Source organism: Macaca nemestrina, chromosome 6 (assembly GCF_043159975.1).
Source record: "Macaca nemestrina isolate mMacNem1 chromosome 6, mMacNem.hap1, whole genome shotgun sequence".
NCBI classification, from domain to species: Eukaryota; Metazoa; Chordata; class Mammalia; order Primates; family Cercopithecidae; genus Macaca; species Macaca nemestrina.
In genome coordinates this window covers 12,065,180-12,081,325 of record NC_092130.1, presented here as the reverse complement: position 1 = coordinate 12,081,325, position 16,146 = coordinate 12,065,180, and the positions used below count along the sequence as shown (strand labels likewise).

At 47.6% G+C, this 16,146-nt stretch overlaps 1 protein-coding gene across 8 annotated transcripts in view; it reads left to right on the top strand.

The window, feature by feature from the left end:
- LOC105480821 (WW and C2 domain containing 1) overlaps positions 1 to 16,146 on the top strand; it is a 175,174-nt gene that overhangs the window by 64,740 nt on the left and 94,288 nt on the right. For 6 of the 8 annotated variants that reach the window (XM_024792595.2, XM_011739993.3, XM_011739992.3 and 3 more), the window contains one exon: positions 10,884 to 10,993. The exons of the other annotated variants lie outside the window; for them this stretch is intronic. In XM_024792595.2, the coding sequence (XP_024648363.1) occupies positions 10,884 to 10,993 (110 nt within the window). Of the gene's footprint in view, positions 1 to 10,883; positions 10,994 to 16,146 lie in introns of those variants that run through there. 8 annotated transcript variants of the gene reach the window in all.

The window sequence follows — 16,146 nt, the reverse complement described above, 5'->3', positions numbered from 1 at the left end:
ACTACAGGCGCCCACCACCGCGCCCGGCTAATTTTTTTTTTATATTTTTAGTAGAGACGAGGTTTCACCGTGGTCTCGATCTCCTGACCTTGTGATCCGCCCGCCTCGGCCTCCCAAAGTGCTGGGATTACAGGCGTGAGCCACCGCGCCCAGCCTGCTATTACTATTAAGCATCAGTTTCCTGTTGGTGAAATTGGGGTGACGGTACCTGCCTCACAGAAATATTGTTAGAATAAAGGAAGCGATCTATTTTACATGGAGCATATGGTCCCATGCCTAGTGCTTCACTGGCCTTAAGTGGAAGCTGCCCTGACCTTTGGGACAGGTTGACCAGATATTAGACTAAAGCTGCAGAGGGTGCCTTAGTGGTGTTATATTCCAGCTTCCTCATTTTGCAGGTGGGAAAGACCCAGAGAGAGAGGGTTAAGGTCCAGCAAGAGGAGTGCCTTGCCCAAGGGCATTGTCAGGCTTCAAGCCCAGATCTCATCATTCCTCTTCCAGTGTTCTGTCTAAACCATACAGTCATGGGAGGGGCCCTAAGTCAGACAGGATCCCAGAAAAGTCTTCACGGTCAATTCCATTTCTAGAAGGACCAGCTCCTCCAGCTGTGTGGTAAGGGTCAGAGCTCAAGGAGCAGAAGATTCTGGAATGGCCAAATTCCAGGGCAGGGTGAGCTGCTGCCTCTGCAGTTGCTGCTAACAAGGCTTCTAGACAGCCCAGCACCTGGGAAGAGCCCTTGGGAACCCAGCTCATGAGGCTGGAAGGATTAAGGCTTGGGTTTGAGTGTCGCCAGAGTCCTAAACACGGAAAGGAGGAGGGCTGTAGGCCTGCCTGGGGTTGTGTGCTAGGTGCTGTGTCGAGTCTTCTCCATGCACTGATGAATGCAAGAACCTGGGAAGCAGGTTTTCTTGTCTGCTCTGTACCTGCAGGAAAACTGAGGCTCAGAACTGAGGGAGGAATGGGCTGAGATTACACAGTTAGGAAGGATTGAACTGGGAGTCCTCTCCGGTTCTGTTGGCTTTTTCTTTAGGGCACGGAGCTTCCATAGCCTAATTCCTAATTCAGGAATGAGGATGAAGCTGGGGTTGAGCTGGGTGAGGAGCAAACAGATATTCCAGGGTCTTCATTCTACTGTGGTGTGGGACTTTTAGGAAATTACCTTCTAAGGAGGTAACAAGAAAAATGAAGAGCCCACCTCCCAACCTCATTTCTCCATGAATGGGAGCTTCATAGTTCTCCATCTTGGTTCCTACCCAGTGATCATTCTCCTTCGGCATAATAGGGTTCGTTAGCCTGGGAAAATGCTATCAATACCTATTTCTTGGAGGCTGTTCAGACACTTACTGAATTTCAGGTGGAGCCAAGCCCAGCACCAAGCTGATTTGATCTCCTGACATTATGTGATGCAGGGCTGGAGTTGGTCCCCAGGTTCCCTAGGTCCTTGGGTGTCTCCAGGCAAGTCTTTTCTCTCTGTCCCTCAGTTTCCTCATTGGTAAAGAAAGGGAGTTGATTTGTTGAGTTTCTTTTAATTTTAACGTTCTCTACATTGGGGGCCTCACTTGTACGGCAGTGTGAAAAATAAATCACTCGGCTGAGTGCAGTGGCTCACACCTGTAATCCCAGCACTTTGGGAGGCTGAAGCGGGTGGATCACTTGAGGTCAGGAGTTCGAGACCAGCCTGGCCAACATGGTGAAACCCCATCTCTACTAAAAATAGAAAAAATTAGCCGGGCATGGTGGCAGGCGCCTGTGATCCCAGCTGCTCGGGAGGCTGAGGCAGGAGAATCGCTTGAACCCAGGAGGCAGAGGTTGCACTGAGCTGAGATCATGCCAATGCTCTTCAGCCTGGGCAACAAGAGTGAAACTCCATCTCAAAAAATAAATAAATTAATTAATCACATTTATCAAGCACTCACTGTGTACTCATGTGCTGTTCCATGCATTATCTCATGTAAGCTTCAAGGAGCACTGTGGGGCAGGTCTGAATGGTACCTGCCGGAAAGGCCTGTTGTGAAGGCCAACTGAGTAAATATGTAAACACGTAAAGTGCTTGGAACAGTCGCTGGTACATAGTGAGTGCTCAGTGTATGTGTTCTTATTTTTCTTGTTTTGCAAATGTGAAAACTGAGCCACAGAGAGTTTACATATCTTGTCCAAGGTCACACAGCTAGAAAATGACAGAGCCTGGATTCAAAGCCAGCGAGTCTGGCTCCAGAGCCCTCTGCTGTTAACCGAGAGGCAGGAGTGACACATTAGAAAGCACTGGGGACAAAGTGCATCCAGAGAGTACCTGTCCCCAAAGGCGTGCTAAGTCCATTTTTAAAATATAGCACTGTAGTAGATCAACAAACATATCTCCAGGCTGAATTTGGCCCTCAGGTTGTCAGTTGGCTTTATCTCCTCTAATCCGTGATTTGGTTCTCAGAACTGAACTCTTAAACCCAACAGGCGGCACACAGAGGGGATTAGCAGCCCGGATTCACCCCGTGTCAGTGAGTAGGAACGGATAAGCATAGAGACTCAAGATGGAGGTGAAGGAAGGGGATGGGCCCAAAGGGCACAGGTGTGTGATCTTACCAACCCAGCAGGGCAGAGGGAAGACGGCATCCAAGATTTGGCAGCAGGGAGGTGAATCACTGGTTTGTGGGGGCCTAGTCTGAAGGTAGGGAGGGTTTGGGGTGGAGGGACAGTCTGGAATCTCCCCTCCAGCTCTCCCTCCTCTTCTTTTTTCTATAAAAGAATTTTAGGAATGGGAATGACTAGGCCAAGAAAACTTCTGGATAAGCCAACCCAAACAGAGTAAGGAAGCACAGAGATCTAAGGGTGGAAAAGCCAGAATTTTGAGACAGGTGTTCTGAGAGTAGAGAACAAGAGGGAGGGAAGTGCTTAAGAGAAGAACAACTTGGGAATTCCAGGTATAAATGCCTCCTCCTTCAGAAAGCAGACTTTGAGAACCAAATCCAATGCAGCTACCGTCTCCTACTTTCTCCCATTTAACTTTCTAAAAAGAGAGAGGAAGCCAGGTATGGTGACTCACACCTGTAATCCCAGTACTTTGGGAGGCCGAGATAGGAGGATCACTTGAGGTCAGGAGTTTGAGACCAGCCTGACCAACATGGGGAAATCCAACCTCTATAAAAATACAAAAATTAGCCTGGCTTGGTAGCATGAGTAGTCCCAGCTACTCAGGAGGCTGAGGCAGGAAAATCACTTGAACCCTGGGAGGTGGAGACTGCAGTGAGCTGAGATCACACCACTGCACTCCAGCCTGGGTGATAGAGCGAGACTCCATCTCAAAAAAAAAAAAAAAAAAAAAAGATGGTTTAAGCAGTCCCAGCTTCTCCAGGAAGGGAGGTGGTAGAGTACAGTGCAAGGTTTATTAGTTGTGCAAGCCAGGACAATTATTTTGCTTCAGTTTCCCATCATGAAAATGGGGTCTAAAACCTAACTAATCGTAACAGCCAATGTAGATTGAGGCCTGAATGCCATGTAGTCAGCACAGCCCATTTTAACGCAGCAGTGACTTTGAGCACCGCCATCTCATGGATGAGGAAACAAAGCCACACAGGTTAGAGTTAATGCCCAAGGGGACAGAGCTAATGAGTGACAGTGCCTGTATTGGGGCCCAGATGTCTGACTCCAGACCTGTGAGTTTTAACCACCACCGTGCATCTCTTAGGGTGAAGACTGATAATGGTTGGTGGGGGGGTGATGGTGGTGATGATAGTTCACGTGTTAAGGATTTGAGATGAAGGGTGACGTGATTCTTCACGATGCACAGAACTCTCTGATTATGTTTACAACCCACATTTATCAAGGGCTTGTCTCGTGCCTGTCCCGGCGCTAGATACTATATAGGTTATCTCATTTAATCCCCACAACACTCTTACTAGAGTGGGACTTCCCGTGTAAGTTTCAAAGAGAAGAAAACTCCTCTCAAGCAGATTACATAACCCACGCACAGTTTTGGAAGAGGCGGAGCCTGGGTTTCAGCCTTGCTTCCCATTCCTGAGCCTTTGTGGGTAACATCTACCCTGCCTCCTCCTTAACCATGGAGCTGACCACAGCTCTCTTTCCTCCTCCCCTCCCCAACCCTCCCTGACTACACCCCATTGCTGCATTCTCTCCCTGCCCATTGGCCCGTTGGCCTTTCACATCTATACTGCTGACCTAGCGCCTTATTAAATATCCCTGCATCCTCTAATTACCTGAGGCTCAGGCCGCGGGTAGCGTTACAGCCACATACACTCCCATGGAATGTTGTGGGGATGACTCCCTGTCTGTTTGGAGTGTGAGTCTTGTTCCCCGGCCAGACCCTCAGCCCCTGGAGGCAGAAACCTGACTTCTTCAAGTGTCTGAGCCCTTGTAGTGCCTAGCATGGGCCTGGGGTGCCATACCCACTTGATAAATTCTTGTTGCTTGGTGGATCAATTGAAATGAGGGTGGAAGGATGAGAGTGGAACGTGAGGCAGAGAGTGTCTGTGGGTCACCCTCCAGCTCAACACAAGGGCAGTGCTCAGAGGAATAATCCAAAGTGCATACCCAGGCCCCAGAGCCCCCACAGCCAACCTCCGCCTCCACTTCACCTGAATAGCATGGATCTCTCTGAAATGGATCCCTGTTGATTTGCTTCTGGCCAGGATGCATCTCGCCCTCTAGACTGTAAGGGCAAGGCCCTATCTGTCTCTTTCCTCTGTAGCTGGTGTTAACGAAGGCTCTGCTGTGTGTCATGTATTCAGCTCTCCTAACAAACTTGAGAGATGGTTATTTTTATCATCCCCAGATTTGTTAGACAATGAATAAAAGCGTCTGAACCAAACTGAATGAAAGGAAGGAGGACTTCAAACATTGCCTTTCTTCCTGTTCACTCTGGTGTCCCCGGAGCGAAAGGTGAAGGGACTGCTTAGAAATGGTGCTCTGCAGCAGCCCCAGGTGGAGAAGCGTTATCAGGAATTGTGCAACCTCAGCTATGGGAACTATGCGTGTGAAACAGCCCGGGGCGGGAAGAACCAGCCTGGCCATTGTGCCTGGGCTGGGGAGGAGAGGTTCGGCTCAGTTTGGACAGTTCTTGGCTTGGAGTCTGGAGAGCCCTTTGGAAAGTGATCCCGCCCAGCCAGCCCTCAGAGAGAGCAGGCCAGCATCCTGCTGGACGGTAATAAAGAGGTTACTGTGGGAAGCTGGGGCTTGCTCGGGAAACACTAGGAACATGAAAGATAGGGTATGCATTCTTCAGTCCCGAGAGAATCACCACCCAGTATTAGACTTGGCAGAGGCTTTCCTCTCCTCCTCTGAGCCGCCTCCTTAGAAAAGGCACATTGTCAGAATACCAAATGCCCACCGTGGTCTCATGTCCCCACAGCCCGTAGGAAAGTGACTACCAGTTACCCACTGGTGGTTGCCCCTGAGAGGAGGGTAAGGGAGGCTTCCAGCCCCCCCCAGGCGGCTCTCCCCGACAGGTGTGCCTGTGTGCTGTTTGTAGGGTGCTCCTGGCAGAACCTACCTGTCTCCACGGCGACACATCCGGCCGTTTTTTCCAGGAGGGCCTGTTGAGAAATATTCAGGAATGTTTGTGCTCCTTTAGAGATTTGTAATTAAGAAGAGGCAGAACCCGTTCTTGTCTGGCACCCTCCCCTCTTGCCCCTCCAGCATCTGGGTCATTTGATTTCACAATTGGGGTTTTCGGCAGCCCGAGATGTGGAGGCTGGAAGCAGGGACCGACTGAACCAGGCTGGATGGTGGTGAATTGCTTCACCCGAGGGTGGGGGCTGGAAGTTCCAGGCAGGCCCCCAAGTCCTGGCCACATCTGAAAGCAGACATTTCTTCCCAGGTTGCATCCTTAGCACTTGCCCAAGGTGAAACATTTCAGGCCAGAGGAGTACCCACAGTTCCCCGGGGAAGTGGGGGTGGCTGGTTTAAATGGACAATTCCTCTCCTCAACTGGCAGGAAGAGTGAGTGTGTGCACGTATATATGTGTGAGTGTGTCTGTTTAAATCTTTGTGCAGCCAAAAACACATCTCTTCATCCTGAATGACACATCTCTACACACTGAATAATTCATCTCCCTCTTGGCATTTGTTCCAGAGAGAATCTTGCTGTCCAGATTTCTTGTAAGTTGCATAGCCTTCCATAGGAGCTTCCTTGTTTCCCATGGAAGAGCTCTGGGAGTCAGGATATCAGTCAGTCAGCCCTTTGGCATTTCCCCCGTGATTGCATCAAAGGAGAATGAGAATATCAAACCCAAAATGTTTCTCTTTCCTTTGTCCTCTCCTAGCTTTGGGTCTTCTTGCCTCCCTCTGCTTTATTGCTCTTGGGCACAGTGTCTAGGCTCACTGCAGGTGGAGTCAGCATTGTGCCCTGGTAGGGTATCCACATGTCTGTCACATTACTGATGCTTGGAGCTAACAAATGTATTTAGCTCTGACTTCTCAATGTGTAAGGCTGGAACAATCAGTGGAGTTAATGGTTTTCCAGATAGTGACACATTTTCAGTGTTTCAGTGCCATCCTCCTAACCCCATCTCCATCCTCCCCCCCGGCAAGCTCAGTAAATCATTTGTATTAATGACTTTGAAACACTTTTTTTTCCTTTTTTTTTTTTTTTGAGATGGAATATCGCTCTGGAGTGCACTGGCATGATATCAGCTCACTGCAGCCTCTGCCTCCTGGGTTCAAGTGATTCTCCTGGCTCAGCCTCCTGAGTAGCTGGGATTACAAGTGCCTGCCACCATGCCCGGCTAATTTTTGTATTTTTAGTAGAGACGGAGTTTGACCATGTTTGCCAGGCTGGTCTTGAACTCCTGACCTCAGGTGATCCACCTGCCTCAGCCTCCCAAATGCTGGGATTATAGGAGTGAGCCACTGCATCCAGCTGACTTTGAAACACTTAATTGCCTTTTTATTAAGCTGCCATGGATTTCCCAGGTCTTTTGAATATCCTTGCACCAACACATAGATAACTGAAGGTCCCAAATATGCTAAAGCCCCCATGCCTTTTGCCTGCTTCAGGTGTCCCTCTGGTCTCGTTTCACCGTCTGTACCTCTAGCAGAGCTTGCTCTGTGTTCCAGATTGTTCTGAGACTCACTTCATCTTGTTAATTTTTATTAGCAGAGCTCGAGTTTTGGAATCTGGCAGTGGAACTTCAGGTTATACCTCTGGTGTTTACTAACTGTATGATGTCAAGCATGTTTTCTTATTTGCAAAACAGTAAGAGGACTTGCTGCCTGGAAAGGGAATGTCACATACACAGCTTGCTTTCTAGGCCTAGAGTTAGCCATTAGTCAACATTTTAGTTATGATTAATATATGAAAACAGCAAATACATTAGTTAAAAAAAAAAAAAGCAAGAAAGAAAAGAAAGAAAATTACACTGAAATCCCTGTATTCAGATAGCATTTTAATGTGTCTCTTTCCAGTTTCTTTACTAACACACATACATACACTCTTCAGGCAAAATGTCATACTGTAACACTATCCTGTAGCTTTTATCTTTCAACAGTGTTGTTTTTCTCAGAGTATATTGAGAGCATCTTTCATGTTAGCAAAATAAAGAACACTTCATCTTTTTTTTTTTTTGAGACGGAATTTTGTTCTTGTTACCCAGGCTGGAGTGCAGTGGCAGATCTCGGCTCACCGCAACCTCCGCCTCCCAGGTTCAAGCAATTCTCCTGCCTCAGCCTCCCAAGTAGCTGGGATTACAGGCATGAGCCACCACACCTGGCCAGAACACTTCATTTTTTTGATTGTTCCTACGTAGTAATTACTTTATTCACCGATGCACAAATATTTATTGAGCACCAATTGTGCCAGACACAGTATTCTGTAGTTTAGATGCACCACTGATTAAAATCACTTAATCTCCAAGGAGGAATTTTGAAAAGTGATGATCCATGTGCAGAAACAGGGGAGCTGCTGGGAAGGGGATGTATCTTCATGGTTTTCTGGGTTGCAAACTGTCTATATAAGATTCATACCTCTGCTGGTAGGTGGGACTTCTCTGGGCACAGTGCAGGTAGAGGAATGAGCCAGAAAGAATGATCTGGCTGGTGGCCTGACCATGCCTGTTTCCCCACAGATGGACCTGTCATCAGCCATGGAGCCACTCCCCATGGAAGGCATACCTGTGTGTGGAGCTTTCCCTCAGAGCCCCTTTCAAGGCTTTGTTAGATGAGGTGATGTTAGATGAGGCTTTGCTCTTGGTCGCTGGTCTTCATTCTCCATAAGGAAGAGGGAACAAAACCACTTAAAGAACTTTGAGCAAGACACTGAGGGAAGTGGCCTTTAGTTTCTGACATCTGGCAGGGCGTGGGGGGCGGTGGTGGGTGGCCTGGAGATGGCTTTGGGGAAACTTCATCCAGGTCATCTAGAGCAGGTGCTCCTGAACCAAGTGCATCCTGAGCCGAGGAAAGTCCCCATCACCTGTGTCGAGCCCATTTTCCCTCCTTCTACTCCAAAACGGTGGCTTGTGTTTTCCCATGGGGCTTAGGAGATGCATTGAAGGTGTCAACTTTCAAGAGAATCTGGTAGCTCCCTGCAGGAGCCCTAGAGACCAGCCATCTTGCTTGAAATCCCAGCTTTGTCTTTGACATTGAGAATGTTATTTAGTCTTTCTTTGCCTCAGTTTCTCCTTCTGGTAATGGAGGTAAGGATAACTAATGATTTTTGAGTGCCCATTCACACTGGCACCTGCACTAAAAGTACTCACAAACAGGCCTTATTTAACCCACCCAACAACCGGAGAGTTAGTACTGTCCTCATTATACAGATAAGAATACTGAGGCTCAGAGAAGTAAAGTAAGTTGCCTAATTCACACAGCCAGTAAGTGATGCCTACTAAACCCTTATTTGTTTTATTGCTGTTGGTGGTGGTGGTGGTTGTGTTTTAGAGGCAGGGTCTTGCTCTGTTGCCCAGCTTGTAGTGCAGTGGTGCCATCACCGCTAACTGCAGCCTCCAACTCCTGGGCTCAAGCGATTCTTCCACCTCAGCCTCCCGAGTAGCCGGGACTACAGGTGCGCACCACCATACCCGGCTAATTAGCACATAGTGTGTTGCACATCACATACCTCTGGCCTCATCCTCATGGAACCAGCAGCCTTCCACAGTGCAGCAGTAAATTACTATCAGAAGCTTCTGGGTATTCATTCATTCAACCAAAAGATATTTTTCATAGCCTGCCAGACCCTGGGTGTGTAGTGGTACATGAACACACCAGGTCCTGTCCAGCTAGGGCTCTTTCAGCATTCCTTTCTTCATGTATTTTTCTTTAAGTTGGATTTGGAGTGGGTTTTAGAGGGCAGGAGAGTGTAAGCCCATCTTTTTTTGGTTTTTCCTATGTATTCATTACATTATTCATCCATTGTGCTTTTTTTTTTTTCTTTTTTTTTTTGACACAGAGTTTTGCACTGTCACCCAGGCTGGAGTGCAATAGTGCGATCTTGGCTCACTGCATCCTCCACTCCCCAGGTTCTTCTGCCTCAGCTTCCTGAGTAGCTGGGATTACAGGCACCAGCCACCACGCCCAGCTGATTTTTGTATTTTTACTAGAGACGGAGTTTCACCACATTGACCAGGCTGGTCTCAAACTCTTGACCTCAAGTGATCCACCTACCTCAGCCTCCCAAAGTGCTGGGATTGTAGGCATGAATCACTGTGCTGGGCCCCATTGCACAAATATTTATTGAGCACCAATTGTGCTGGACACAGGATTCTGTAGCTTGGTTGTACCATTGATTAAAATCATTTAATTAATCCACAGGAAGGAATTTAAAAGGTGATGATCCATATGCAGCAGCAGGGGAGCTGTTGGGAGGGGACATATCTAGCAGGTCTCTTCCTTGGAAGGAAGCCCTTGATGAGAAATACCTAGACCCCAGCCCAGTCATCTCCCGTCCTGTCCCATTGTACTTCACTTTGCCAATCTAAAGAAAGAATGTGAAGCAGAGCCTTCTGGGCTTCCAGAATTGGGATCGGGTAGGAAGCAGACAGGAGAAGGAGGTTGTAGAATATGTATTTTAGGCAGAGGCAGCAATGGGAAGAAACCAAAGTGACTGTCTGGAGGGGCCACCCAGGCTGAATCTCATATACCCAGATTCCCAGCTTCCCATACTCTGGTTTAAATACTTGACAAATCGTTTGTGATAGTTTTCCAGCACTGACAAGCCTTTGTTAGTTTAGTTGAGTGATTTGTTTATTTGATTTAGCCACTGAGACTTGGTGATTACTACCATTTCACTCCCCACAAGATGGGGACATAGAGAGCGGTTATTGCTAAAAGATCAGTTTGGCCTGGATTGTCTAGGGAAGCGCCGTTGTGGGTGCAAGCATTTGGGAATCAGCTCAAGAGGAAAATAAATATTGCTCATTGGCCAAACTCACAGGGATGGAACATCTGCTATTCTTGATGTTGCGGCAAGCCAGCCTTCCAAAGGGCAAGTGAGCATGACAGGCGTGAGACAGAGCCAGGATAAGGATTGGAGGGGGGGTGGCTGAGTGAGATGCAGGTGGAAGAGCCAAGGGGGGCTGGAGTCCAAGTCAAGAAACAAGACTTGACCTTAGACCCTTTTCCTGCAAACCCTCAATCAGAGATGCAGAAACAAAGGCTCAAAGAAGGAAGGTGACTTGCTCCAGTCACTTCCAAAGGAGTGGCAAAGTTGGGACCAGAACACAGATTCCCTGCCTCCCCTACAGGGTGATCTTATCCTGCCGCTGCAGCTATGTGTTCACCTTCCCGGGAACAAAGGGGACAACAGAGCTGGTGCTGCTGCAGTGCAAAACTTCTGGGTCTGTTGAGCCAGCCCAGAAAAGCAAGAGGCCCAGAGAAGCAGCAAGTTGTAGGCGTTTGGGGATTGTAGGCTGATGGAGTCTGTTTCTCCTCTCCCTTGCCAGGTACACCAAACCGCTCACCTTTGCTGACTGCATTAGTGATGAGTTGCCGCTAGGATGGGAAGAGGCATATGACCCACAGGTTGGAGATTACTTCATAGACCACAACACCAGTAAGTTCCTGACGGTCCTCCCTTCCCTGTGCCCTCTTCGTCCCTCTACCTCCAAGCCCACCCTCCCTCCAAGTCTGGAAGAACCACTTGCAGACTCTTGGAGCCAGATTGTATTTTGTTTTATATAGATGTAGATAGAAACGTCGATGTAGATATAGATAGATAATGTATGCTCGTGTAAAAATAACAGTTTAGAAGGGTTTTTAATAGAATCTAAAACTCCTCTCACAATCCATCTCCCCAAGTTTATGGGAGCAGCCATTGCGAACAGTTTCTTGTGTATCATTCCAGAAATTTTCTAATCATGTGTTTGTGTGTGTGTATGTGTACATATGCACATATATATTTACATATATAAATTTATGGGCATACCTTTTTTCCCCCTAAAAGAAAGATGTGTCATTGTCATTGCCAGACCATCTTAGAGCAGCCAGAGCCCTAGCAGGCCCCCCACAGCACGTATGCATATATGTCCATAGTGGATTGGCAAGAGAGAGAGTGTGTGTGTGTGTGTATGTGTGTGCGTTTGTCTGGCCCGTCATACCAGTCAGCCCATGCTCACTTCATATCTGTGATCCGAGTATCCTGATCCATTACAAAGATTCCTAGTACCTCTGTCTCAGACTGTGATGGAGGGATGACTGGAGAAAAGAAGCAGGTTGTCTGACAGGTGGAGAAACCCAGGGAGCAGTCCTCCAGCAGGGGAGACTTTATGTGTGTTTGGGCCTCATCCATTGAGCACCCTGTTGGCCAGGACTGTTCTCTGAAATTTGCTGTCCCACTTGTCCATGTGTACAGAAGAAAGGGATTTTTCTGCCTCGCTCTCAGCCTTCTGAACTGTAGCATCCCCTTAATCCTCTCAGGCAAGAAGAAAATGGAATGAAATGGGATGTGCCTGGCAAAGTCTGAAGGCTGAGGCTAGGGCATCAAATCCTAATAGCCTCTGTTTACTGAGCACACCGTCTGTGCCATGCCCTGTGCTGAGCACTTGATAGGCATTATCTCTTTTAATCTTCCCAATTCCTGGTGGGACGGTGAGATGATCATCCCCATGTCATAAATGGGATTTAGAATTAATTGACTATGTAAGACTCACAGCTAAAATGTGGCAGGGCTGGGATTTGAACTGGTCCTGGAGAATGAAGTTGTACTTCTCCATCTACTTCCTCTTCCGGGTTTCAGTAGCACCCTGGCCACACCTTTCTTGTGCCCTTCATCACCCTGTATTATAATCATTTGCCTGTTGTTGTAGGTCTCCTAGAGCAGAGACTGTCTAATTCATCTCTCTAGTCCCAGGCCTTTGCCTGGTAAGACACGTAGTAGGTGTGAACTTAACCTGTGCTAAATAGAAAAGGGCATACGTGCATGAATGCATGAATAAATGGGTGAATGAGTGGACTGTTGTTGGCACCAAAGTGTAGAAGAGCTTCTGAGAGACAGCTAATGGCATTAATTGCATTGTTGGGGGTAGCAAAGGTTTTTATTAGCACTCGTGATTGCGTCCTGGATAATGAGAAGTAAATATGCCTAATTGAGTGTGTATGGGGAATGAGGTTAATGCTTGGAGGGCTGCATGGGATGCTGGGTTAAACACTGATGTGCAGGAGCCCTAATCAGTCTTTTCCTGTTTCTAATTGCTGAGTGCGTCCCCCTCATTAAAATCTCATGGCGGGAGTGGAATTTCAAGGTGCTTCTGGGAGCTATTGGAGAAATGGAAGAAAGTAGTAGCAGGCTGTGGCAGAGTTTATTCTTGAGGGAATGAAGGCAGAAATGGGGTATATGGGGGTGATTAAATGGGGCCATAGCAGGAAGAATTCTATCTGGTAGTTTCATAAGCTGTCAGGCTACTGGTTTCCTCTTGGTTTGAGGTGGTCTGGTTGGATGTGGGGGACCACCTCAGTAGATGGAGCCATTGATACCAATATAGTAGGAATATGAGCACCAAGGCCCAGGCATTCAGAGCCATGCGCTTGGACCAGTTCTGTGTGTGCATTGTTCATGGACTGAAATTCTCTTAAGAGTTATAGACATGATATCGGGCACGGTTACATGTGTCTGTAGTCCCAGGTACTTGGGAGGCTGAGGCAGGAGGATCATTTGAACCCAGGAGTTCAAGGCTAGTCTGGGCAACATAGCAAGGCCTTGTCTCATTTAAAAAAAAAAAAAAAATGGCCAGGCGCAGTGGCTCACGCCTATAATCCCAGCATTTTGGGAGGCCGAGGTGGGTGGATCACAAGGTCAGGAGATCGAGACCATTCTGGCAAACACAGTGAAACCCTGTCTCTATTAAAAATACAAAAAATTGGCCAGGCGCGGTGGCTCACGCCTGTAATCCCAGCACTTTGGGAGGCCGAGGCGGGCGGATCACGAGGTCAGGAGATCGAGACCATCCTGGCAAACACGGTGAAACCCCGTCTCTACTAAAAATACAAAAAAAAAACTAGCCAGGCGTGGTGGCGGGCGCCTGTAGTCCCAGCTTCTCGGGAAGCTGAGGCAGGAGAATGGCGTGAACCCGGGAGGCAGCGGAGCTTGCAGTGAGCGGAGATCACGCCACTGCACTCCAGCCTGGGCAACAGGGCAAGACTCCGTCTCAAAAAAAAAAAAATACAAAGAATTAGCCGGGTGTGTTGGTGGGCACCTGTAGTCCCAGCTGCTCAGGAGGCTGAGGCAGAATGGCGTGAACCTGGGAGGTGGAGCTTGCAGTGAGCCGAGATCCCACCACTGCACTCCAGCTTGAGCAACAGAGCAAGACTCTTCAAAAAAAAAAAAGGTATAGGCACAATATAATCAAACAACAGTTTGCTCATACATTCACCATCGAACATTCGTTGATTTAGCAAATGTTTATTGGCCAACTGTTCTGGGAGCTTGTGATACATGAGAGTACAAAATGGCAAAGATCCTTGCTCTTACAGAAATTTCATTTTGGCAGGAGAGACAAAAAATAAATAAGTAGCTGACGTAGTATGTTCAGTACACAGAAAAGGAGCAAAGTGGGGGAGCTGAGGTGTGTTTGGGGGTGGTGAAGAAAGGGCAGTGGTAATGATGACCAAGAGTACCATTAAATATGGTCTTCAGGGAAGAAGATCTTGTTGAGAAAATGAGATTTGAGCTAAGACGTGAATGAGGTGAGAGAGCATTTCAAATAGAAAGCATAGATAGAACAAGGACTCCAGAGTGTGATCACATAGATAGCTTGGTCAAGGGATAGCAAAGAGGCAAGTGTACATGTAGCATAATGAGTGAGGAGAGGGGAGAAGGACATCAGGACAGAGTGCGGCAGAGTAGAGGTCAGTTAGTGGTCTGCCCCAGAGGCCTAGCTCTTGCTCTGTGTGAGATGGGAGTGAGCCATTGGAGAGTTTTAAACAGATGAGTAGCATGATCTGACTTATGCCTTAAAAGGGCCAATCTGACTGCCATGCTGAGAATACACCTTACTAGGGCAAGGGCGGAGGCACTTGTGAGCGACAGATGCCACAGTCCAGGCACCCTAGACCAGGGCGGTAGCAGTGGTCAGGATGAAGATTGGTCAGGTGCTGGATGCATTTTCTAGGTAAAGACAGCAGGATTTCCCGATAGATTGCATGCAAAGTGTGAGAGAAAAAGGAAAGAATAACTTCTGGAGCTGAGCAACTAGAAGGATGGAGTTGCTGTCAACCAAGTGGAGAGAACTGCAGGGGGAGTAGACTTAGCACGGAAGAGCAGGAGTTCATTTGAATACGCTGAGACTTAGATGCCTGTTACCTATCTGAGAGGACATGTGGCTTGACAGTTTGATATACGAATCTGGACTTTAGGAGAGAGAGATCTGGGCTGAAGATAAGTATTTGAGAGTTGCTGGCATATAGCTAGTATGTAAAGACATTAAGTTGGTTGGGAATGAAGCAGAGGAGAGGACCAAGGAATAAGCCATGGGTCTCCAGACAACAGAGGGTGGTAAGAAGAGGAAAAGCAGCACTGATTCTGAGAAAGAGTGATCAGAAAGGAGGGAGAGAAACCGAGTGTATTGGAAGCCATGTGAAGGAAACTATCAAGCAGAGAATTGCCAACAGTGTCGAATGCTTCTGACAGGGCAAATACAAAGAGGACCAAGGATAGACCAATAGATGTAGCAACCTGGGTGACCCTGACTTTGGAGGGCAGCTTTGGACAAGGACTAGAGGCAAATGCCTGACTAGAGTGAATCTAAAATAAAACAGAGGGGAGGAATTGGAAGCAGCAATGCAGACAACTCTTTCTTTTTTTCCTTTTCTTTTCCTTTTTTTTTTTTTTTTTTTTAGATGGAGTCTCATTCTGTTGCCCAGGCTGGAGTACAGTGGCGGATCTCGGCTCACTGCAACCTCCACCTTCCGGGCTCAAGCGATTCTCCTGCCTCAGCCTCCCAAGTAGCTGGAATTACAGGCGCCCGCCTCCACGCCCAGCTAATTTTTGTAATTTTAGTAGAGATGGGGTTTCACCACACTGGCCAGGCTGATCTCAAACTCCTAACCTCAGGTGATCCACCCACCTTGGCCTCCCAAAGTGCTGGGAATACAGACGTGAGCCACCATGCCCAGCCTACAGACAACGGTTTCTAAAACATAAGCCATTTTTATTATTTCATGTCAGTATTCAGTATCCCCACTGATTATCGACACATACCATGATTAGATGGTTTTAATCAGTGATCAAATTGTATGTCTGTTTTCTCTTCATACTATATCATAGATATCTAAGGGATACTATATAATCTTCATATTCGTCTCTTTATTTTTTAGACAGAGTCTTGCTCTGTCCCCAGGCTGTAGTGCAGTGGTGTGATCTTGGCTCACTGCAACCTCCGCCTCCCGGGTTCAAACAAATCTCCTGCCTCAGCCTCCTGAGTAGCTGGAATTACAGGCATGTGCCACCATGCCTAGCTAATTTTTGTATTTTTAGTAGCGATTGGGTTTCACCATGTTGGCCAGGCTGGTCTCAAACTCCTGACCACAGGTGATCGTCCTGCCTGGGCCTCCCAAAGTGCTGGGATTACAGGCGCGAGCCACTGTGCCTGGCCCATATTTGTCATTTTTAATACATCAAAAGGATGTGTCAATACATTTTAACACATAAGGGAGGAAGTCCTAGCCAGAGCAGGAGAAAGAAATAGAAGATATCCAAATAGGAAAAGAAGA